We start from the raw sequence: 26,054 nt of genomic DNA on the forward strand, positions 1-26,054 counted from the left end.
CACCATATTGACTACTTTTGTTCTTTGTTTTCAGGGAGTACTGGAAATGGATGCTCATGCAATCCCACATGAGTTCATCTTTATAGATGAGGCTGGGTTCAACCTAGCAAAGACGAGAAGGAGGGGGAGAAATGTCATTGGCCACAGAGCCATTATAGATGTTCCTGGCCAACGTGGTGGGAACTTCACAATGTGCGCTGCCATCTCCAATACGCATGGTGTCCTCCACCGTCATGCCAACCTTGGACCAAAGAACACAGCCCATATTCTCACATTTCTGGACAGACTCCACAACATTCTCATACCACCAGAGCGTATGAATGATGCACACCATCAAAGAACCCGGTACGTTGTAGTATGGGACAATGTGAGCTTTCATCGTGCAGCCCCAGTCCAAAACTGGTTTGCTGACCACCCACCATTTCTCGTGCAATACCTCCCACCATACTCACCATTTCTGAACCCCATAGAAGAGTTATTTTCGGCATGGCGGTGGAAGGTATACGACCGGCAGCCCTTTGTGCGCATGCCTCTTGTGCAGGCTATGGAAGAGGCATGTGATGAGATTGATGTGGGTGCGATTCAGGGATGGATAAGGCACTCAAGGCGCTTCTTCCCTCGATGTCTGGCAAGGGAAGATATTGCCTGTGATGTGGACGAGGCGTTGTGGCCAGACCCAGCTGTGCAGCAAGATACTGCCTAATTATCTTTCTTGCCTCTTTTCTTTTCTATATATTTTTTCTTCACATTTTTTCTGCAATTTTCTTTTTCAGTTTACTGTATTTTGTGAGCATATTTTTGTTCAGTCCAATGTAAATATATCTGCTGTGCATATGTTGCACTGAGTTGTTTGGTGAAAAAATAAAAATAAAAATGTTTCAACAGCATGTGTGTGTATCTGCAAATATTTATGTGCATGTGAACAATCTGCAGAATTTTCTACAATTGTAACTATTTTAGTATTATGGCAAAGCATACTAAAGATGAGAGTGCTTTTCATTATGCCCACCAGTATGTAGTTGGTTAGACAAAAATCTGGTAATATGAATAAAGTGTGTGCCATTTCGTGCAAACGTTTGATTTTGATAATCCTATATGTAGTTTTGGTTGCAGTGCTTCATTTTGCACGATATATGAGGTATTTTTGTTAAGTATTTTGATAAAACCAGCCTATTTTGCAAAATGGTGTTTTAGCAATTGGGAAAAACTGTGAAACAGTGCACAACACACTCACACAAATAAATACATAAGTGCCCGCTCATGGGAATGGACATGGACAATAGTGTTGCCGCTGAGAAGGGTCCTGGGAGTCTTCTCAGATAGAAAGCCAGACTGCTACCTGTAAGACATCTGCTCACATAATTACATTTTCTATCAAGTCCTCTACTGTGTCTTATTTATTCTGGGGGGAGGGTGGTGTCATTGTTATTGAATGATCCTTGAAAGAAGAGAAAGTGCTGATCATGTTTATTCCTCAAGGGTCAGGGCCCTCAATCTGTGATTGGTATGGTAACTAACTGGCTTTCTGCTTTGTCCCCAGCTCAGTAACACAATGTTGTTCTTTGGTTTGTGCTGCTTGTTGCATCTTTTACTGTGTCCTGATACAGTTTTTTACAATCACTTTGGCACTAATTTCAGAACCTTGACGTCATTTTTCAAAACTCTAGACACAAAACTCACAACCAATGATCAAAATGCTCATTTTTCAAAACTCTAACACTTTTTTCAATTGCTTGGATACAATACCCATAAAACTAAGATAATTTGTTCATTTAACAAAAATCACCTGTTCAATATGACACAACTTAACATCAAAGTACTACTATTTCAAAAGGCAATTCACACATTACATTTCAGATGAGTGTCTATTCATTTCATTACAATTATCCAACTATCAATTGATACAACTGCTCAAAATAAGTAACTGTTGCATTACTCTTAATGCATAGTTGTATGGAAACAGACAAACAATATTCCATGTTTAGATCATGAAAGTTTCAAGATAACGAGATTCATTGTCACCAATTAGCGTGGAGCATGAACCAATTAGACTACATCATCTATGGATGTAATATTTCATCATCATTCTTTATCAGACACCGTTTCTATGGTCCCATGTACCACCTTTTCAGACTATTTACAGTATTGACAGTACTGCACTGTATGGATGCAGGCCCTTGTAATTGCTTGTCCAATTCTGCCAACTTGTTACTAATGATTGAGTTCACATTATGGAACGAGTATATAAAGAATTGATTGGGATCCACTTGCAACAACATAGCGATACGTACTGTAACATGGAGCCGGCAGGTGATCCAGGTCACAATAGAGGTCAAGCAGTGGTGGGAGGAAGACGAGGAAGACGTGTTGGTCAAAGGAATGGCAGGGGACAAGCACCCCTTCTGAGAGGTGGTCGTGGGCCTTGTTTAAGAGGTGTGGGGGAACGTGATAGAGGACAAGGCCACGGACCAAGACAGCGGCAGCAACAGCAAAGAGTGTCCAATGAAATCCGAACAATAGTTGTAGACCATGTCATAAATCATGGCATGACAATGACTGAGGCGGCTACAATGATACAACCAAACCTCAGAAGGTCAACCGTGGCCTCAATAATCAGAACTTTCCGCAATGAGAACCGGTAAGTCGTCAGCATGCACTAAACATTATGCTACTCTCAATTGTCAAATGACTGCATACCAATGTGTATCACAAAGTAGGTGATGTGACCAAGTGTCTTCTTACTGTAATGTTCCCTGTAGAATTGAGACTAGGCCAAATAGGGGAGGCAGAGGCAAAATTCTGACTGACCAACAAGAGCAGGCTGTGGTCAATTTCGTTTGGGCCAGAAATGATATTCGCCTTACAGAAATTCGCCAGCATATCTTGGACAATGAAGACATGTTTAACAATGTGGAATCCATAGGTTTGCAGACTATTGCACGCATGCTAAAAAGGCACCAAATGTCTTTAAAACAACTATACCGTGTGCCTTTTGAAAGAAATGCAGACAGAGTGAAGCAAATGAGGACTGAGTATGTTCAGTTTCAAGATGGCTGTTGTAATAAAATTCCCTAATAATTCTACATTGTACAGTAATCAGTAAATCTCTTTCCAAAATGTATTTTTAGAGGGTGATGGAGCTGGATGCTGATGACAACCATCACAAATTCATATATTTGGATGAGGCAGGCTTTAACCTGGCCAAGACAAGGAGGAGTGGTCGGAATTTCATTGGCCAGTGGGCAACCATCCAAGTACCTGGACAACGTGGGGCCAACATTACCATGTGTGCGGCTATATCAGAAGATGGTGTGGTGGGACGCAGACCTCGTATTGGATCATATAATGCAGCTCTCCTTGTAACCTTCCTTGATGAGCTCGATCAGGTTTGTAGAGCCGATGGCGTGACCTATGTCATTGTGTGGGAAAATGTCAGGTTCCACCATGCTCATATGGTGCAAGCATGGTTTCAGGCCCATGCACAATTTACCACCCTGTATTTACCCCCATACTCTCCTTTCCTTAACCCGATTGAGGAATTTTTCTCCACATGGAGATGGAAGGTTTATGATAGGCGCCCTCATGAACAAGTCACTCTTCTCCAGGCCATGGATGACGCATGCAATGACATCACGGCAGACCAGTGTCAGGCCTGGATTCGCCATGCCCGAAGGTTTTTTCCAAGATGTTTGGCTAATGAAAACATCCATTGTGATGTAGATGAGAACCTGTGGCCAAATCCACAAGACAGAGTTGATGAAAATTTAGAAGTACAGTAATCACTCCTATGTTTTGCTTTTTACAGTACAAGCAAGCAAGTTGAGGAACACTGCATTTGATGTTTTACAGTACTGTATTGTTTTTCATCAATATATTTCAGATTTTGTTCAATGATTCCACAGTGTCTGTAGTATTCTCTCAACTACTGCAGTACTTTTACAGGGATGTATTTACATGTAGTACCATAATGAAACATGTATCACCTATTTTGTACTACAATATTTTATGATTGTACGAACAATGACACAGTGTGTGTGGGTGATCTAAATTAACGTTTCATTGGTATTTCACAATACATTTGTTTTTTTTTAACCAATGATTGTGCAAGTGCAAGATTTCTTTAAAGATATGAATGCACAATGCAATGTTTTGAACATTGGACAGCCTGTGTTACCAGTGATGACCGTTTTGAGTTTTGTGTCTAGAGCTTTGAAAAATGACGTCAAGGTTCTGAAATTAGTGCCAAAGTGATTGTAAAAAACTGTAATATCACAGTATGGTGAATTCAGTTAGCAAGATTCATGCTTGTGCTGCATCTCGCTCTCTCTTTCTTTATTGCTCTCTCTCTCATCCCCACCCTCCCAAAATCGCTCTTTGCTGTATTTCCTGGGGGGAATCCTCATTACCTGCTTTGAATTGACAGTAGCCTACATAAACAGTGGCCTCCCGAGTGGCGCAGTGGACTAAGGCACTGCATCGCAGTGCTAGCTGTGCCACTAGAGATCCTGGTTCAAATCCAGGCTCTGTTGTAGCCGGCTGTGACCGGGAGACCCATGGGGCGGCGCACAATTGGCCCAGGGTAGGGGAGGGAATGGCCGGCAGGGATGTTGGTGGAGCATGGCGTTTGCAATGCCAGGGTTGTGGGTTCGATTCCCATGGGGGTCCAGTATAAAAAATATATAATGTATGCACTCACTAACTGTAAGTTGCTCTGGATAAGAGCGTCTGCTAAATGACAAAAATGTAAAATAAACAGTTGAACTGTGTGTGCATACAAGACATGGGAGCATACATCTTGTGCATACAAGACTCCCAGTCTCCCGAGTGGCGCAGTGGTCTAAGGCAGTGCTAGCTGTGCCACTAGAGATCCTGGTTCAAATCCAGGCTCTGTTGCGACCGGGAGACCCATGGGGCGGCGTGCACAATTGGCCCAGGGTAGGGGAGGGATTTGGCCGGCAGGGGATGTAGCTCAGTTGGTAGAGCATGGCGTTTGCAACGCCAGGGTTGTGGGTTTGATAAAATAATGTATGCACTAACTGTAAGTCGCTCTGGATAAGAGCGTCTGCTAAAATGTAAGACAGCATGAGGCACTCACTTTGATGTTTTCTTGACCCCTTGGGGTATAATTAATAGCCAAAATGACTATCCTTTGGGGAGTTTTTCAGCACAGGGCCCCAGGCAGGTCTATAGTTGCACAGTGGAAATAACTATTGGTATGGCTGTGTTCCCTCTGGTGGACAAAAATCCTACTACAATTCCTGAGAATAAAAATATATTTATCCTAAATTCTAATGGCAATTCAGAAAAGTGTATGAAACTAAATTAATAATCTTGTTTACTTTATGTTAAAATAGACTATGCATTAAGTATGCATCTTGTTGTGTGATTAGTTCCCAAATATGTTTGTAATGTAAGCATAGCCCAAGTAATTGCATAACAACATGAGAGATGATCTTAATCATAGCCTTTTTTTAGACTGGCCAATCAAATAACTTATCAACTTTATTTTAAAGTAATTCTAGCCTACATTTTTCACCATAGTCTACAAGTCTGTCTCCTGTCCTGTCATGAAAGATTTCCCGCCCAAAGTCATGGAGTCCAATCTATATGTGTGTCAGTGTGTGATGTTATTTTTTGCTCTCACGAGGAGAGCCCCCTGTCTGACTGTCATACAGACAACTAGCCACCACGCGCCTCTCCAAAACCGTCCAGTCTAGCCGTCTGACCTCCAGACACCCCTTGCCTTCTGTTTCAGCAGCCTGGCCTCAGAGCCAATACGAAACATACTTTATTTATTTTCTGAGCATCTCCAAGATGTATGATACATACTAATGGTCTAGTTACTTTAGACCGAAACGAAAGAAGGGAGGTTGGTCAGGTAGGATGGGGTGGGCATTTTAGCTAACCATTCCCCTAACCCTTATTCTAAACTTAACCCAATTCACCAAACCTGCTACCTAAATTCAACTAACCTTTATCATTTTAGTTCCCTTAACCTTTCATGTAAAGTATCCACATAATTCTCCTTTGTTGTTGACTCAACGAGCAACCTGGTCTCAGAGAAAGATGTATACTACCAGAGCCAAATACAATGCCTTCAGAAAGTATTCACACCCCTTGACTTTTTCCACAATTTGTTCTCTTACAAAGTGGGATTAAAATTGAATTAATCGTAATTTTTTGTCAACGATTTACACAAAATACTCTGTAATGTCAAAGTGGAAGAAACATTCTAACATTTGTAAAAATAAAAAAATAAGAAATAAAAACAGATAAGTATTCAATACATGTTAGAATCACATTTGGCAGCGACTACAGCTGTGAGTCTTTCTGGGTAAGTCTCTAAGAGCTTTCCACACCTGGATTGTGCAACATTTGCCCATTATTCTTTTCAAAATTCTTCAAGCTGTCAAATCGGTTGTTGATCATTGCTAGATAACCATTTTCAGGTATTTACATAGCTTTTCATGCAGACTTGGCCTTTTTACTTGGCCTCATGGTGAAATCGCTGACCGGTTTCCTTCCTCTCTAGCAACTGAGTTAGGAAGGACGTCTATATCTTTGTGGTGACTGGGTATAGTGATACATCATCCAAAGTGTAATTAATAACTTCACCATGCTGAAAGGGATATTCAATGTCTGTTTTGTTTTTTTACCCATCTACCAATCGGCACCCTTCTTTGCGAGGCATTGGAAAACCTCCCTGGTCTTTGTGGTTGCATTTGTGTTTGAAATTCACTGCTCGACTGAGGGACATTACAAATAATCATATGTGTGGGGTACAGAGATGAGGTAGTCATTCAAAAACCATGTTAAACACTATTATTGCACACAGAGTGACTCCATGCAACTTATTATGTGAGTTGTTATGCACATTTTTACTCCAGAGCTTACTTAGGCTTGCCATAACAGAGGGGTTAAATACTTATTGACTCAAGACATTTCAGCTTTACATTTTTTATGAATTTGTAAAAAAAAATCAAAAAAATATAATTTCCACTTTGACATTATGGGGAATTGTGTGAAGGCCAGTGACCCAGAAAATCTCAATTTAATCCATTTTAAATTCAGTCAAGGGGTGTGAATACTTTCTGAAGGCACTGTATATGGCTCTGTATACTACTATACACCCTCCAAGACATATAATAACTTAAGTCATCCAATTGGTATGCTATTGTACAACCAGTTAAGACGTATGGTACTATACATCCTCTAATTCGTATGATATTGCACAACAGCTGTACCATTCATAATGTAATGTAACATAGGTATCATACTAAAAGCATGAGACAGATTTACACAAGATAATACGAATTGCCCTGAGACCACGTTGCAACGCACCCTGCAGCGTTTCAGAGGGCGCCACTTGCTGCACGGCTCCAGCTGCAGTTGTGCGACTGTTCTGTCCCGGTCTGTTTATGCGCGGCCGGCGGATGCGTGAGAGGCAGGGAAGCCGAGGAGATTCGGTAACATCATTAATCATCCTCGGCGCTGAGACCGCGTGATTCTCAGCCTCTGACGTAGCTCGATATGCTCGGGTTAATAACTTGTGATGCCGGCCAAGGCAGCCACTATATTCAGATGTTCGCTTCATTTCCCACCCTCTGTCTACCAGCTTGTCCTGCCTGCATCCCCAGTCAGGCATGACAACAGCAGTTTCATCAAGTAGAATATGACCCAAAAACTGGGCCAATACTTAGGAGGCAGCAGAACTCATTGAACATACAGTAGGCTACTACTATTCACACCAACTCAATCTGCCATCATGGCAGACACTGCAGCACTTTAAAAAATGAAATAGTATAATAGTTCCAGTAGAACTATCAGATAGACATCACTTTTAGGCCTATCTATGGTGTTTTCATACTGCAAAGTGAATGACAAATAGGCTAACCACTATATAATTGATATATATAGGCTTTTTATATATATATACAGACACACCTACTCATTCTATGGTTTTTCTTTGTTTTTACTATTTTCTACATTGTAGAATAATAGTGAAGACATCAAAACTATGAAATAACACATTTGCAATCATGTAGTAACTAAAAAAGTGTTAAACAAATCAAAATATATGTTATATTTGAGATTCTTCAAAGTAGCCACCCTTTGCCTTGATGACGGCTTTGCACACTCTTGGCATTCTCTCAACCAGCTTCATGAGGTAGTCACCTGGAATGCATTTCAATTAACAGGTGTGCCTTCTTAAAAGTTAATTTGTGGAATTTATTTCCTTCTTAATGTGTTTGAGCCAATCAGTTGTGTTGTGACAGAACATAGCCCTATTTGGTAAAAGACCAAGTCCATATTATGGAAAGAACAGCTCAAATACGCAAAGAGAAACGACAGTCCATCATCACTTTAAGACATGAAGGTCAGTCAATACAGAAAAATTGCAAGAACTTTGAAAGTTTCTTCAAATGCAGTCGCAGAAACCATCAAGCGCTATGATGAAACTGGCTCTCATGAGGACCGCCACAGGAATGGAAGACCCAGAGTTACCTCTGCTGCAGAGGATAAATTCATTAGCGTTACCAGCCTCAGAAATTGCAGCCCAAATGAATGCTTCACAGAGTTCAAGTCATAGACACATCTCAACATCAACTGTTCAGAGCGGACTGTGTGAATCAGGCCTTCATGGTCGAATTCCTGCAAAGAAACTACTACTAAAGGACACCAATAAGAAGAAGAGACGTGCTTGGGCCTAGAAACACGAGCAATGGACATTAGACCGGTGGAAATGTGTCCTTTGGTCTGGAGTCTTTGTGTCTTTGTGTCTTTGTGAGATGCAGTGTGGGTGAACGGATGATCTCCGCATGTGCAGTTCCCACCGTAAAGCATGGGGAAGAGGTGTTATGGTGTGAGGGTGCTTTGCTGTTGACACTGTCTGTGATTTATTTACAATTCAAGGCACACTTAACCAGCATGTCTACCACAGCATTCTGCAGTGATACGCCATCCCATCTGGTTTGAGCTTAGTGTGACTATCATTTGTTTTTTAACAGGACAATGACCCAACACACCTCCAGGCTGTGTAAGGGCTATTTTACCAAGAAGGAGAGTGATTGAGTGCTGCATCAGATGACCTGGCCTCCACAATCCCCCGACCTCAACCCAATTGAGATGGTTTGGGATGAGTTGGACAGCAGAGTGAAGGAAAAGCAGCCAACAAGTGCTCAGCATATGTGGAAACTCCTTCAAGACTGTTGGAAAAGTATTCCAGGTGAAGCTGCTTGAGAGAATGCCAAGAGTGTGCAAAGCTGTCATCAAGGCAAAGGGTGGCTATTTGAAGAATTTGTTTAACCCTTTTTGGGTTACTACATGATTCCATATGTGTTATTTCATAGTTTTGATGTCTTCACTATTATTCTACAATGTAGAAAATAGTAAAAATAAAGAAAAACCTTTGAATGAGTAGGTGTACAGTACCAGTCAAAAGTTTGGACACACCTACTCATTCAGGGGTTTTTCTTTATTTTTACTATTTTCTACATTGTAGAAAGATTATTCAAATAGCCACCCTTTGCCTTGATGACAGCTTTGCATACTCTTGGCATTCTCTCAAGCAGCTTCACCTGTAATGCTTTTCCAACAGTCTTGAAGGAGTTCCCACATATGCTGAGCACTTGTTGGCTGCTTTTCCTGCAATCAGAGAGAGAGATAGAGAGAGGAGAGAGGGGGTGCAGATCACAAAGTGCCTCAACATTCCCAATTATCAACAAGTGGCACTATTGCCCTTGGCCTTGATTGATATAAGGAGAGGAAAGAGATGGGGACAGTTTGCAACTATTTTCCAGGAATTCAAATGTTCTACAACATTAGGGTACTCTCATATGCCTCTTCTTAATGTGCCTCCCAGAGATCAAAATATTTGCCTTGTATAATTGTAGAGTTTCAGAAGCCTTGTCTTTTTCCAGAAGTCTTATGCCTATGGAAAAAATGTCTTCATGAGGTAGGCATACTGATCCAAATAATGTATGAAGAAAGATTTGTTTTGTCTGTCTCCGGGCTAAGAAACATGAGACATGGACATATACATAGGAAAGCTCTTTCTTGTGCTCTGAAGTTTTGTTGAGTTCAGCGCCTGCGCGCTTGGGATAAGTAGTGAGGAGAATTGTGAATGGGGGAGTATTTTGGGTATACAGTCATAAGTCGGACTCCGAGGAGCCAGGAAGTATGCAGCGCGACAGATAAAGTCGAGAGAGCGGGCGTTTGTTGTCAGTGGACGGGGATCACACGCTTCAGGGTGAGAGGGAATTATAGCCAAGTGCGAAATTGAGCCTAATCCATTGCAGTGGCAGAGACTGACCGGTCAGTAGTTTAGATTTGAGAGCGGGGAGAGATCACGACCCTACTTACAAAATAAGGTAAATATCACATTAGCACATTGCTACCCACTATCAAAACTAGACGGAAGAGAATAGAAGCGGGATTGCTGTTATTTCACGGCAAAGGTTTTTCTTGCTCACAAAACAATTAAAATCAAGGAACATTTCTCAGCAAAGCTTCAAGATGCCTCGGGTGGTCCCGGATCAAAGGAGCAAGTTTGAAAACGAAGAGTTCTTCAGGAAACTCAGTCGGGAGTGCGAGGCAAGTCTACTCATTGGACACGTTTTATTTGGTGGCGGAAACAAAGTACCTCATAAAGTGGAAATGCACGTTGCGCTGAAAGAGACAGCACTATAGCCTTCTTATTACTTTCTTACTGAAAGATGGATATGGTTTCCATTATAGATATGAAGCACTGTTGAATTTATCTGATACGTTATTTCATATTGTACTGTCTAAATAAGCCTACACTTTTCAAAAAAGAGGAAGGAGAGTTATTAAAATATTTTTAGTTTTGATTTGTTTTAAATCCATCAACTAATCTGAGTCGCTCATCACCTCACTGCGCGAAGCTCTGCCATTGACGGTGACTTTGCCTCATGGCTAATGTACATTTATTTCCCATATTTCATCATTTCAATAGGCTAAATGGAGATTAATTTGAAATAATTGTATCTGATACCTCGGAATTGTAAGACTTTATAAAAAATAAAGATGACTCCAATTTAGATTATCATCTGAGCCATAAAATGAGCCATGATTAATGCCTTCACAGTAAAGTATATTTATGTTACTTAGGTTATGTATTTATTTTTTCTGAGATTACATTTATTGATGCATTTTTTCCTTCATATTTTCAGATAAAATACACAGGTTTCCGAGACAGACCGCACGAGGAGAGGCAAGCCAGGTTTCAGAACGCTTGTAGGGATGGTCGCTCAGAAATAGTGAGTAAAACATTTCTGTTCAGCATACAACTGAGATAATAAGACTATAATCAGACCTCATTACACTAACCTTAAGTTTATGTCAATATTTTGCATAAATAGACACCTGGAACGGAACTAGACATTTTACCTCAGCCAAAACATTACTTCATCCTTTATTCTCTGGCAAACAACACAAAAAACATCCTCATAACATTATTTCACAAAAATGTCATAACACTATAATATGATTAGTTCACTATCCAGAACTGTCATAATCCTGTGTATCAGGTGTCTGACAGACATGGCTATAAAGGTCTGCCTCTGTCTCAATAGGCTTTTGAGGAGAGAAACCCGACATTGGAATTGACAATGACTGAAGTCAGGGCAGAGCTGGTCTGGCGGGGCCGACAGTGGCTACATAAAATGGTCCCTCTGCTCACTCCTTTTTCGGTCATCACGATATTTTCACGTAGGCTACACTCTTAAGTAAAGGACCCTGGCCCTGGAAGAACCTTTTGGGGTTCTAAAAAATGCCACACAGGGGGAAGCTTTCCAGTTCAAAAAGGTTCCTTGAGGAACCCCTCTGAAAAGGATCTGTGTAAATGTTCAAACCGGAACCTTTTTGTGATGGGAGGGCTTCAATTTTGAACCTTTTAATTGTAGAGGTGGCAGCCTATCAAAATATTACCCATTGCTGCATTGAAACATTAAAGGTTCTTCCAAGAAACCCCTCAACTAACCAAAGGTGCAAATATGAACCATCTCCAGGTTTACTCGAGTCCCCATTCATTCTAAGAGTGTACTACTGTATGTGCTGTAATAAAGTCAAATGTATTATTTATTTTATGGAGCCCTAATACTTATATTCTTAGAGTAGCCTAACATTTCACTCTTTTTGAGTCAGATTTTTTATATAGTTTTGGTAAGCTAATTCAAATCAAGGATTTTTCTTCATGCCATGAAACAATAAAGTGACATTGCAGTGTATTCACTTCCATTTTCAGACAAAAAGATTCAAAAAGATATTCACAATAATAACATTGTGACTAGGCCTACTTCTAATTAGTTATTTTTTTGTGATGAAAGTATTTTGATGCTTTATGGCGGTTGTTTGATTTGTTACTGTCACTGTTTGCTCTGTAAGGGTCTGTCTTAACCCTACCATTCACCCAAGTGTGTCTATTTCAAAATGCAATTATTCTGACTGAGAAAGCCATTTGAAATGATCATCATCATACCTAAAATGTTAGAAATTAAATAAATGCAAATAGACTTTGTTGATTAAATAAGGCTGAATATGCGCTATGCTCATATAGCCTTAGTAATTACATGGTAATACAATTTTTTGGTGTGTTAGTATGTGTTTTGTGTATTCTGCCCGTGTTGTTTTTTCCTTTATTCTGTTTGAAGTAATGCTGTGAAAACAACAGAAAACATTGTGTCCATGTTTGGAGCTCAGTTGTTTAAAATCTTTACCTATGAGCTGGTCAATTACATAAACCAAGCACAGGGAACATAATTCAAAATAAATCATCTAGACCCTGCGTCATTAGTATCAGGCAGGGTCTGCTTTTAAAGTCTTACTGATTTTCCTTCCCTGTCTTTCTTACTGTATTCCTCCTATCACTGACTCACGCCATCTCCCTTTCATTCAGGCTCTCTGTCTTTTCTAAAGTCAGTTCTTTATTGCCCAGTATTCCAATAGTGAGTGGTGGTAAAATAGAATCAGATGTGCGTAACTCTATACTTCAAATAGAGAAAATGATGACTCTTGTGTATTTTCCCTTCTTTCTCTGAGTGTTGGGAGCACTGGCTCCAGACACTCATCCCGCTGATGTGAAAAAGAAATGACGGGCTGCATAATTTATGCTCGGGCCCAGTCTTCTGATCCTGTTTGTATTGATTTCCCTCTAAAAGGCTTTTGTGGCGACGGGCACCAACCTCTCGCTGCAGTTCTTCCCAGCCAACTTGCACGGGGAGCAGAGGCAGACGCCCACACGAGAGTATGTGGACTTTGAACGGGAGACGGGAAAGGTAATTCTGACATCTCTTTTCTTTTCTCTCTTATTCTCTCTTCTCTTTTTATCCTCCCTCTAATCTCATCTGTTCATCTCTTCTGAGAGGTGATTTTGCTTAACCTCATCTATGACACTCTTTTTATTTCCCAGACATTTCTGTAAACTCATGTAACCACACACTAATGATCTGAAAAGAGCTTGGTATGGGCGCGAGGTATTCCTAGAATTTTTCACAAAAAGTTGAGGTTGAATCTCACGACAGTTTGATTGAATCCAGGCTGTTGATTCAGATTGATATGTTCTCTGGGTGGGATAAACCCGGGGCTTTCTGTAATGATATGTTATTGCTTCACACGGAACACTGCCCTGCCGTCCACTAAAAAACCCACTCTTCACTGTTTCTCCTTTTGTTTCTTTTTTTAACATGCCCATTTTTCTCACTGTAATTCCAACACATTCTACCAACTCAATGAACACATGGCTACAGTATGTGGTTTCCCTCAAAGCCATAGGCCATAGGGATGGAAGATGGTGACACTGTTCCAACCATAGAAATACAATTGTAATCATATAGTAATAGTAATAGTATAGCACAGTATAGTATAGCATATTATAGTATATAAATAGTAATTCTATAGTAAAGCCTTGCTTTTCCTGTGATTCTAACAGTACTACAGGGCTCATTATCCATAAGGAGGCTTACAAAGACCACATTCACAACTACAAGGACTAACTTGCCACAACCAAATCTGCTTATTTCGCCAACATCATAAGGAATGAACAAGGAAACCCAGGAGTGTTCTTCTCAACCATCAACAGACTTCACCACCCATTGGACAACCCCTCTCTTACAATCACCACCGACCTCTGTGACAGTTTTCTGGCATCCTTTCAAAACAAAGTGTACAGCTACCAACAGCTGCAACAGTCTCACCCTTCAGTCGGGCTTCCGAGCTATGCATAGCACTGAAACTGCCTTGGTAAAGATAGGGAATTACCTCCTCTGTGATGCTGATGCTGGGAACATCTCCATCCTCATCCTCCTGGACCTGTCTGCAGCATTTGACACTGTCTGTCATCAGATTTTAACTGATCGCATGGAGAGGCTTCTTGGAGTTTCCGGAACAACCCTTGCCTGGTCCCACTCTTATCTATCTGATAGACAACAGTTTTTCTTCCTTGGCAACTGCAGGTCTGCCCCAGCCCCTGTATCACAAGGTGTCCCACAGGTCTCAGTGTTAGGTCCATTACTGTTTAGTATTTACATGCTACTCCTTGGTCAGATCCTCCGTCAATTTGGACTAAGATTTCACTGTTATGCAGATCACACACAAATCTACATCCACACAAAACCCAACTCCACTCTGCCACCCCCCTCTGATGTTGACTGTCCCTGTGAAGTGAAAATAAGAGATGAGCAATAACTTTTTCAAACTAAACGACGACAAAACAGAGATCACGCTCATGGGTCCTAACTCCCTCATCAAGAAACTGGGTCAATGCAACTTGACAATCAACGGCTGCACCATCCACTCCAAATTCACAGTCTTGGTGTTACATTTGACCCAACTCTGTCATTTGAACCCCAAATCCGGAACATCACCAAGTCAGCCTTCTTCCACCTCAAAAAACATCTCATGACTCAGACACTCTCTCACTGACCCAACTGCTGAAACCCTCATTCACGCCTTTGTTTTATCACGCCTGGACTACTGCAACGCCATTCTCTACGGACTCCCCGCCAAAACACTAGACAGACTTCAACATATTCAAAATTCAGCTGCATGTGTCCTCACACACACCAGACTTTGGGACCATATCACCTCCACCCTCATCAAACTCCACTGGCTCCCAGTTCAATATAGGATAATTTGCTCATTCTCACCTACAAAGCACTCAATGGACTGGCGCCACATACCTTACTGACCACCTGCACCCCTACACTCCCACCTGTTCACTGCGAACCTCTGACACTGGCCTCCTCACCATCCCTCGCACCAGTCTAAGCGCCATGGGAGACCATGCTTTTAGCAGTGCAGCTCTTCAACTCTGGAACTCCCTCGCTCTCCATGTCAGAACCTCACAATCCATACACATATTGAAGTCCACACTAAAGACACACCTCTTCACACAGGCTTAGCTTTTATCCTCTGTCTAGTACACGTCCCTGGTTAGTGTGTCATCATGTTTAGTACACGTCCCTGGTTAGTCTGTCATCATGTTTAGTGTTCTCCATGGTTAGTCTGTCATCATGTTTAGTACACGTCCCTGGTTAGTCTGTCATCATGTTTAGTACACGTCCCTGGTTAGTCTGTCATCATGTTTAGTGTTCTCCATGGTTAGTCTGTCATCATGTTCAGTGTTCTCCATGGTTAGTCTGTCATCATGTTTAGTGTTCTCCATGGTTAGTCTGTCATCATGTTTAGTGTTCTCCATGGTTAGTCTGTACTTATGTTTAGTGTCATTTATATACTTACTTATTTAATATGTGATTTTATCGCTTTTTATATACTGCTGATTTCTTGTGTATGTAAACTGACTTTGGGTGTCGTGAAAAGCGCTTAAAATAAAATGTATTATTATTATTACCGGCATGTTAAGGTGATGCAGCCATGACAACTGATAGTCCATGGGACTGTCTCCAGGTCCTACCAACTCTGTTAGTGTCAAATCAAATCAAAATATATTTGTCACATGCGCCGAATACAATAGGTGAAGACTTTACCCTGAAATGCTTACTTACGAGCCCTTTCCCAACAAAGAAAACTTTACAAAAAATCCATAAGGAAATAGTAAAATAACAATAACGAGGCTATATAAAAGGAGTACCGGTACCGAGTCAATGTGCGAGGTAGTTGAGGTAATTGAGGTAATATGTACATATAGGTAGGAGTAAAAGTGACTAGGCAATCAGGATAGATAATAAACAGAGTAGCAGCAGCGTATGTGAAGAGTGTGAAAGTGGTGATGCAGCCAGTTAGGATGCTCTCGATGGTGCAGCTGTATAACTTTTTGAGGATCTGAAGACCCATGCCAAATGTTTTCAGCCTTCTGAGGGGGAAGAGGCATTGTCGTGCCCTCTTCACGACTGTGTTGGTGTGTTGGACCATGATAGGTCCTTAGTGATGTGGACACTTCCACTCCACTACAGCCCCGTCGATGTGAATGTGGGTGTGCTCGGCCCTCTGTTTCCTGTAGTCCACGATCAGCTCCTTTGTCTTACTGTCTTACATTGAGGGAGAGGTTGTTTTCCTGGCACAACACTGCCAGGTCTCTGACCTCCTCCCCATAGTCTGTATTGTCATTGGTGATCAGGCCATGGTGTTGGAGTTGTGCGTCGTGGGTGAACCCCTGAGGGGCCCCTGTGTTGAGGGTCAGCGTGGCGGATGTGTTGTTGCCTACCCTCACCACCTGGGGGCAGCCCGTCAGGGTGTCCTGGATCCAGTTGCAGAGGGAGGTGTTCAATCCCAGGGTCTTTAGCTTAGTGATGAGCTTGGAGGGCACTATGGTGTTGAGCTGTAGTCAATGAACAGCATTCTCATGTATGTGTTCCTTTTGTCCAGGTGGGAAAGGGCAGTGTGGAGTGCAATAGAGATTGCGTAATCTGTGGATCTGTTGGGGCGGTATGCCAATTGGAGTGGGTCCAGGGTGTCTGGGATTATGGTGTTGATGTGAGCTATGACCAGCCTTTCAAAGCATTTCATGTCTACAGATTGCCTTGGCGTTCTTGGGCACAGGGACTATAGTGGTCTGCTTGAAACATGTAGGTGTTACAGACTATGTTAGGGAGATGTTGAAAATGTCAGTGAAGACACTTGCCAGCTGGTCAGCGTATGCTCTGAGTACACGTCCTGGTAATCCGCCCGGCCCTGCGGCCTGGTGAATGTTAACCTGTTTAAAGGTCTTACTCACATCGACTATGGAACAGCTGGTGCTCTCATGCATGGTTCAGTGTTGCTAGCCTCGAAGCGAGCATAGAAGGCATTTAGCTCATCTGGTAGGCTTGCGTCACTGGGAAGCTCGCAGCTGGGTTTCCCTTTGTAATCCATGATAGTTTTCAAGCCCTGCCACATCCAACGAGCGTCAGAGCCGGTGTAGTAGAATTCGATCTTAGTCCTGTATTGATGCTTTGCCTGCTTGATTGTTAATCGGAGGACGTAGCGTGATTTCTTATAAGCGTATGGATTAGTGTCCCGCTCCTTGAAAGCAGCAGCTCTAGCCTTAAACTCAGTGTGGATGTTGCCTGTAATCCATGGCATCTGGTTGGGATATGTACGTACGGTCACTGTGGGGATGACATCTTCGATGCACTTATTAATGAAGCCGGTGACTGATGTGGTAAACTCCTCAATGCCATCGGATGAATCCCGGAACATATTCCAGTCTGTGCTAGCGAAACAGTCCTGTACCTTAGCGTCCGCTTCATTGGACCACTTCCGTATTGAGCGTGCCACTGGTACTTGCTGTTTGAGTTTTTGCTTGTAAGCAGTAATCAGGAGGATAGAATTATGGTCAGATTTGCCAAATGGAGAGCAAGGGAGAGCTTTGTGTCTCTGTGTGTGGAGTAAAGATGATCTAGAATTTTTCCACCTCTAGTTGCACAGGTGAAATGCTGGTAGAAATTAGGTAAGATGGTTTTCCTGCGTTAAAATCACCGGCCACTAGGAGCGCCGCCTCTGTGTGAGCATTTTCTTGTTTGCTTATGGCCCTATACAGCTCGTTGAGTGCGGTCTTAGTGCCAGCATCAATTTGTGGTGGTAAGTACACAGCTACGTAAAATATAGCTGGAAACTCTCCTGGTAAATAGTATGGTCTAAAGCAGTGGTCACCAACCGGTCGATCATGTGGCTAAATCGAGTGCGCCTACTGCGCTGGCCAATCGGATAGCTCCAATCACCGTGCCTACAGCGCTTCCACGACCCTGGCCACAGCATAGTTTAATACTAGCCTGCGTAAGATTTTATCACTTTTAAAACCATGGCCAAAGAATACAGCAACGAGCTGCTGTTTTTATGAGTGAGTTCATGTTTAAGTTTTTATTCAGCACTGTCAACGCTGTTTTTATTCAACACTATTACAAAACATAAAACGCGCTTCTACGTACTTCCGCTCGCGCTGCAATGAATGAGTAGCCAAGTGTATCGCTAGCCCTGCGTTTTTATTATTATTAGCAGCTCGTCGTTTCTATTTCAATATCGAGGAACATTTCACTTTCTCTGGTCATAGGAACAACATGAATTTGTGCATGAGGCAGATGCGGTATGACTTGAGTTTTGCCATCAGGTGGTCTCACCGGAGGAAAGGATGGAGACTGGAGAGAGCAAGGACCGTGAGAGGCGAACCCCTGTTATTCTCCAGTGATTGCATGTTCACCAATAGAGCGGAGGGTAGAGGCGGTTTATACACTCGCGGACGTAGTCTCGTCAGGGATCCCGCACGCTGGCCTCTATAACGGCGCCTCTTCCTTCTTCGAGTGTCAGGGATTTGGGCCTGGTCCGGAATGAGCAGTATGTCATTTACCTCCGACCATAAGAACCGAATAAAGTAGGTCATAAATGGATTATCTAAACCATTAAACACAACTGACTGATTGCATTCCTTCCATTTCCCATGGAGTGTTCAATAAAGCAATGGAAAGCATACATATTTTAGCCCTGAAGATTTTACTAGTCATTGTATAAAGATGACCCAAAACAATAATACATTGTTTTAAAAAATTAACAACAGATTAGATAAGGAATCTTAAAACTTGAATTCTCCCATGACACCTTTGTTTTCACACTAATGATGATGCAGTGTTTAGAAGGATAGTATTTTTTGTTATTGTTTGGTTTGTGTATTAATTTGCTCCCCTGGAGGGCTCGTGGCTGTTGCTGTATTTAAGGTGTGCCAGAGGCCCCTGTTCACGGACAGTGCCTCGCTGAAATGTGCTCATTAAAAATGCATCCGTGGGAAATCGATGGACCTTTTGGCTCAAGGCTGATGGACTAATCTTTGCCCATTAATTATTTAAAAAGGCGTGACTGGGAGTTGTCAGGCGTGCCAAGCACTTTACAGATGAGGCGCTGAGTGTCCGGGGCAGGGCCTGGTAGTAATCCTATCCCCTGTCACCTCTAGCAGGCTTAGAGACCATGCAGCTTTAATGAGCCCTGGGCCCTCCGTCCCTCCTCTTCCAAAATAATCCCCAAGGAGCTCCTAGTCACAGCCACGCTCCTAGCACTGTCACCCTACACAAACACATGCACGTTTGCACACACGGGTGCTACTGCTCTGCTTCTTGACATAAGTACCTCTCTTTAGGAACTAAGGTGGAACTTGGAGAACGTATGATTTTTCTCAGGGCTCCCCATCCCTCCCTCCCCCTCGCTGCCTCGCTCCCTCACACTTTCCCCCTCTCTACTCTACCTCCCTGCAGACTATTGGTGTCAGGCTGCAACCTCTGCTCTTAATAGTCTGATTGTTAACCTTTTACACAAACACATCTCACACTGCCTGGCTAGGAGACGTTAATAGACTGAATGAAAACCCTCAAGAATGTCTGCAGTGAAAAGTGAAAGTGTGTGCAGTCAGTGGTGTCAGAAGAGGAAACGTGACGACTGGTTTAACTGAAATAAACTAGGCCAACAGGTTTGTGTCTGTTGCTGTATTAATTGAATACATTTTAAAAAGTCTGAAATAAAAGAGAAAACTTGTAGAGGTGAAATATTGAAGTCCTTTAGCTAGTGGAACAGGCAGTGTATGATTTGGCAAAGCATCCTGGCCTAGCTGTTTTCATGAGGGAACTGTCCAGGTGTGGCCTATAGATACATCAGCCATGTCTCTGTATGTATGGCATGATCCCCCTATGCCCAATTGAAGTGTGAGGTCCATAAAGAGCATATAGCATGCAGCTCTCTCCTCACCGCCACCCAACGCCAGTCCAGAGTAACAGATGAATAGGGAGCAGTTATAATAATCTTTCCATGAAAAGTGAGTGATTTTATGGGTCTTGGTGTTTCTGATTGATGGAGTCAGAACCAACCACAGCGCAGTGTGAGCCCAGGGACTCTCTGTCTCTGTTTGTCTCCTTTCTCTGGGTCCCTCTCTCTTTCTCTCTCTTTCTCTCTCTTCTGCCCTCTCTCACTCTATCGCTCCCTCTCTCTCGTTCTCTTGGTCTCTTTAGGTCTCTCTATCTCTCTCTCTTTATCTCTTCTGGTCTCTCTCTCTTTCTTGGTCTGTCTTTAGGTCTCTCTATATCTCTCTTGTGGTGTTTCTCTCACTCGCTGTTCAGGTCTCTCACTCTTGGTCTCTCGCTCACGTTTCTCTCTCGTGCGCGGGTGAATAAACCATTGCATTCCCCCCCCCCCCCCCCCCCCCCCCGTTCTCCTCCTCCCTTCTCATTTGAAAACAGACGGTGCCAGCAGAACGGGGCCAGTTTAAACTTGGCCGCTGGTGGAGGACAGTAGTATTATCTGAGTGGGGCGGTGAGCCCTGCTCCACTGAAGCCCCCCCAGTAGAGCTTAAGTACTGGCTCCGAGTGTCACTACAGGCTAATGGGAACCAGCTGTGTGGGAGGTTAATTTTAGCGGTAGCTAGCAGGGCCTGGGGAGGAGCCGTTAACCCTGTCCCAGCCAGGGGCTCCCAGTAGCGAACTGCTTCATACCAGGACCCTGGTCAGTCCAATGGATCATCCACACTGCCCTAATGGTCATGGACCCTGACTCCTAGTCCAATATTAAATTGATTAGATTGGAGGGCCAAATGATAGCTAACAGTGCCTTCTGAAAATCATCAGAGACAGAAATGAATACACAGCAGCATACTTTTCAAAATTCACAGAGCAGAACAGGAAGTTGTATAACTGCCACAGAAACATTGTGTATAGAGTGGAGTAAGAGTCCTTAACTGAGGTCCTCTTACTGTGACAGGCAGAATAAGTGCAGGGTGTTTGAATTGCTACAGTAGCAGACAGGAGGAGGGGGATGATTCAATGTGTCGTAGTCAATTATTAATCTGTTCCAAGTGCAGTTAGCTTACCTCAGACATGAGTTCAGAGAGGTAGGGGGTCTCTGATGAGTATCCTCCATTGATGCTTTGTTGTTATGGAACTCCATGGATACTGATGACTCACCATGGGATTGTAGGGTATCTCTTTGGGCTAAGTCAAGAACCTCTACACAGAGTAGCTAGACTGAAGTCATGCCCATTTGATATAATAGGATTTTTACTGTAACAAGAGAAGGAAAGACAGACTCTTACATATGAACTATGTCTCCTCAACTTTAACAAAATCTTGTTGAAATTTGAGACTTTTAAGGTTTTGGAGCGGAGTTCAGCTGTAAGGGTTTATGAGATATTATGTTTGGCCTCTTCTCCAAATCTCCCTCTCCGCTCTGTTCATCCGTAGAGCTTGTGTGTGGTTTCCCTTTATGCAAAGCAGAAATTGGGTTCCGTCTGCATGGCCATGCCACAAGGTTGGGTTTAGACCCTCCACGGTGTGCTTCTACACGGTGTTAAGAGCTAAGAGCACAAATACATGAAGAAATTGGTAGAATGACTCCTAAACCTTTGAGCTACAGTCTTGGTATTACAACAGTAAGGCATAGTGAGACTGTGTAGGTGTGTTGGTGTCTGTCATAGGGCCAGAACTGAGAGAGAGACAGAGAACGGGCCTCAGAGGCAGCAGACTCTATAAATCTTCGGCCTGTCTCTGGAATTTTAGCTCGGGGGCAGATAGCACAGGGAAGATTCAGAGTAAATGACTCCATTATTAAAGGGACTGCTGTCTGAGGCATCACCACAGGAATTGGAGTTTTAATAGTTTTGTGTTAAAGCTTGTTCGCTTGTTCCCAAGACCAGCCAGTGTGTGTGTGTGTGTGCGCGGGATTGTGTGCGTGTGTGTGTGACTGTATTTTTGTGTATGTGTTTGTCTGCCTAGCATTGCACATACGGAGCCAATCTCCATATTCATGCCGGGTCATGTGCCACAAAACATGTTTTTGAGCTGCATGGCGCCAGCTTGACAGTTAACCCTGTTACAGAGCCAGAGACGGGGGAACAGCTTTCATTTTGCCGCTGCGCTCGCTGCTGCTTCTGCTGGCGGTGGTGGTTATTGAAGGAAACAAAATGTTGAGAAAATTACTCTCTCTCATCTTCAGCCCCAACATGAAGCAGGGTGTGGTGTTTGGGAGGGGCTACGAAATTATCTCAGGAAGCCACACAAATACCCATTGGTCGGTTGCTAAGTTTAAAGGTTATGTCCTTAATGTCATAAAGCTATTATAGTTACTCCATATATATTTAATGGAGTTTATACTTAAGTCTGGCTGAAGTGGACCTGGTAGTAATGAGTGTATGATGGGGGAGGGGGGAGGGGGGAGGGGGGCATCAGCCCTCACTCCTGACACTGATGAGGAGAGGGGTGACTGGGCGAAGGCCAGGGCAGAGGGAGGATGATGGACTAGCGTCTCTATGAGGAGCGCAGTGGGCCGGCTCCTTCTGTGGTGGGGGCTCTTGTTTCCGTCTCCCTCAAACAGAAGCCACTCCACTAGCAGATGACTTGTCAATGACATCATCAAAGTGAGCCCACTAATTGATTCCTGCTGCTCTGTCATGCCCATTGTGCACTGAGCCCTCCTCGTGTTCCTCTGATCTGATGTTAATTGTTTGATGTTTGATAAAAAGAGAGGTTCTTTGTATCCTTGACTATGACATGTCCTTTTCTTGAATTAGGTTTTGACAAAAATGTTCCTGTTTTGACTGTGTGTTGGGCAGGACTGTCTGTGCTGGGGAAAGAGAAGCTTTGTTTTTCCCAGCACTAGTCAATCATACTCCTGCCTCTAGTCTTCCCATAGGGTTCTCGTTATAGCTCCCCAGCTCAAATGTCCTTTTCCTCTATCCCAAGCCTCAGATCAATGACCACTTGCAGGCTTTATTGTGGGGTACAAAGTAATGGAATGTTTCATTGCTTCCTGAATGAAAAATGTAATCTTACAGTCAAATGAAACATGTGAGCACTGGTTGGCCATTATCATGGCTACTTTCTAAGACGTACTAAAAATATCACATTTAGCTGTTATTACTTACTGACATTATTTACTGTTCTGCTACCTACAGTAGCAGTGTTAATTTCACAATGAGACGTGAGAGCATGTTGACTCATAACTGGATGTTAGCGTTAGCCACTTAGCCACCTAGCTAGCTAACATTAGCCACAACAAATTGGAATTCGTAACATATAATACATTAAGCTAATTTGTAACATATTGTACGAATTGCAATTAATAAAATAATATAAGAATTGCAATTCATAACATATCATATGAATTGTAATTTGTAACATATCATACGAAATGGATGATGGACAGGTAGCGGCAGGTAGCTTAGTCGTTAAGAGCGTTGTGCCAGTAACCGAAAGGTCGCTGGTTCTAATCCCCGAGCCGACTAGGTGAAAGATCTGTCGATGTGCCCTTGAGCAAGGCACTTAACCCTAATTGCTCATGTAAGTCGCTCTGGATAATAGCGTTTGCTAAATGACTAAAAAAAAATAATAATAATAATAATAATAATACATACCATACGAAATGTAACATATCATACTAATTGGAGTGTCCCGGATTTACTTTTACTATGTTATGTCTACCCCTGAGTCCAGGTTGCAAACATCTATTGCTCAGTCTGAGGGTAATAGCAAGAGTTACAAGAGTTCTTTATGCAGACATCGCTCTTTTCACCAAAAGTGATGACACTGCAGATGGAGGTGTTTCAGTTGACCACTCTCACCCCCTTCCTCTCCTTCTTGCTATCCTCCTGCCAATTTAAAGATTTTCTTTCCTTTGTTTTCCCATCGTCTTGCCCTCCAGAATAATGAACATTCCATGATACTGTGGAATTACTCAACTGATTCTGATTCATGGCAGTTTGGAACATGTGGACTTGTTGTAAATCACCTAACTGGATGGTGATGTTGCATCTGAGCAGGTCACTTAATCAACATTTTACGGATGGATTAAATATTAATTACACGAAATAGTTCCTCCGTAAATGTCGTAGATGGATAGCCCAGATGAGTAGGTGAAAGACTTCAGTGTCTGTACTGATGTAAGTCTGAGCCTCCCGCCCTCCCGCCCTCCCTTCATCCCCCTGAGTGGGAGCAGTCAGACAGCGTTGTTGTCTGGGAAGGAGGAGAGGGAAGCATCCTGCTTGGGGATTTGATTCTCCAGAACCCTCAGGACACAGGTGAGAAATACAGCGTGTATTTGCCGACAGCATTCCTGGTCACTATTCCAGGAACTATGTTCTCGTCTGGCCGCAGAAGGAGACCTGAGTGGTCACCTGGCCTGGAGGGTCGCATCGCAGCCCTCGGCCTCCAACCTGACACTGTAATGGGTGCCTCTGGGGAGGGCCCAAGCGGCGCCCTACAACCCAGTATTCCTTGTCCAGTTCTCTGTCCCCCTAATAGTATTGTACAGAGAGGGAAAATGGCAGACGTGAAGCTGGACTTGGGTATTTATAGAGTGCCTGAGAAATCAAGTCCCCAAAGATGCTCTTGGCAAGCCTGCTGATTCTTTATTTTGTCTGTCATTACCTCTTTCCATGAAAACTGAGCCCGCCATCACATTCATTTGAAATGATAATATTCTTCAATTGTATTTTCAACCATTATTTCGTTAATTTGTTAATTTATTGTTAAAAATTTAGTTAATTAACTACTTTTAGATAATAACAATTACATATTCTAACTACAGTAATGTTTATATTAGTGTCTGTGACCATCTGATGTAGAATTCGCAGAGTCCTCTGGGGTTTGTAGACTCAGCCATTTCTCCTCTGTAGCCTGTCCCTGCAGTCTCTCTCCCAATCTCCTGTGGTTAGAAAACTTCATCCAAATGCTGGATTTGCCTTTGCATGATATTTACTTAAGTTAAACAGCCATCTGTAAAAATGGAGAAACGGATATCATGTGTTCGTGCGAGAAATTATTTTACATAGGGTACTCTGTGTCCCCAACTACCCAATACCTTATTCCCAGTAAAAGTATACATGGTAGAACAAAGTGGCATCACAACCAAACTGACTCATGATCTGTCAGACTACGTTTTCCTTATCACTCAGATAATAAGGTCTCTATTAAATTTGATTGCATTTTGGGTTGTACAATTATAAATAATATAAATTATAAATAAAGTAAAGCTGTATCACCGGCTGGGTTGGCAAGATAGAAACAATCAGAGTCATTTTTATGACTTTTACAATCGAATTGGGGAAATGACATAGAGGAAGCCTCACTGAATATGAGTCAGTGTTACTGCATTACAGAATCAGGCTTAGCAGGCGCAGTTATACTCTGATTAGGAACATATATAAGAGGAATAGTCTGTCTGCCAGGCTGTCTGTCTGCCAGGCTGTCTGCCAGGCTGTCTGTCTGCCATGCTGTCTGCCAGTCTGTCTGCCAGGCTGTCTGTGTTTGTATGTATGTATGTTTGTGAGTTCTGCCCTGGCATGGTGTCAGGTGAATGCAGGGCAGTTAGGGGGCTATAACTGGGTTTGGGCGGGAGGGGGGCAGTAAGAGGGCTATAACCGGGGTGTCGTAATTATAGGTCTTGGGGGGACGAGTGGCGGGGAGAACGGGTGAGCGCACGGGGCAAATCAAGTCTAATACCTCCGTCTCTTTGTCCCTGTGGCAGGTGGTGTGGGTGGAGTAACAGAGACTTGTGTGTGAGGGTGTGTGTCTGAGTATTTATGTGTGGGTGTGGGTGGGTATATGTGCCTGAGACAATAGTGTAAACGTTCAACT

At 42.8% G+C, this 26,054-nt stretch overlaps 1 protein-coding gene across 2 annotated transcripts in view; it reads left to right on the plus strand.

Annotated features, from left to right (window-relative positions):
• Positions 1–10,177: 10,177 nt before the first annotated feature.
• The window catches only part of LOC311134421 (core-binding factor subunit beta), a 33,250-nt gene continuing 17,373 nt past the window's right edge, over positions 10,178–26,054 (plus strand). Inside the window, exons 1-4 of one of the 2 annotated variants that reach the window (XM_084168100.1) lie at positions 10,178–10,370; positions 10,504–10,593; positions 11,193–11,279; positions 13,179–13,295. In XM_084168100.1, coding sequence (XP_084024226.1) covers positions 10,516–10,593; positions 11,193–11,279; positions 13,179–13,295 — 282 coding nt within the window. In that variant the 5' untranslated portion in view covers positions 10,178–10,370; positions 10,504–10,515. Of the gene's footprint in view, positions 10,371–10,502; positions 10,594–11,192; positions 11,280–13,178; positions 13,296–26,054 lie in introns of those variants that run through there. The other variant, XM_084168099.1, reaches the window with a different exon arrangement.

The sequence above is a fragment of the Coregonus lavaretus genome (genome assembly GCF_964263955.1).
Source record: "Coregonus lavaretus genome assembly, chromosome: 9".
NCBI classification, from domain to species: Eukaryota; Metazoa; Chordata; class Actinopteri; order Salmoniformes; family Salmonidae; genus Coregonus; species Coregonus lavaretus.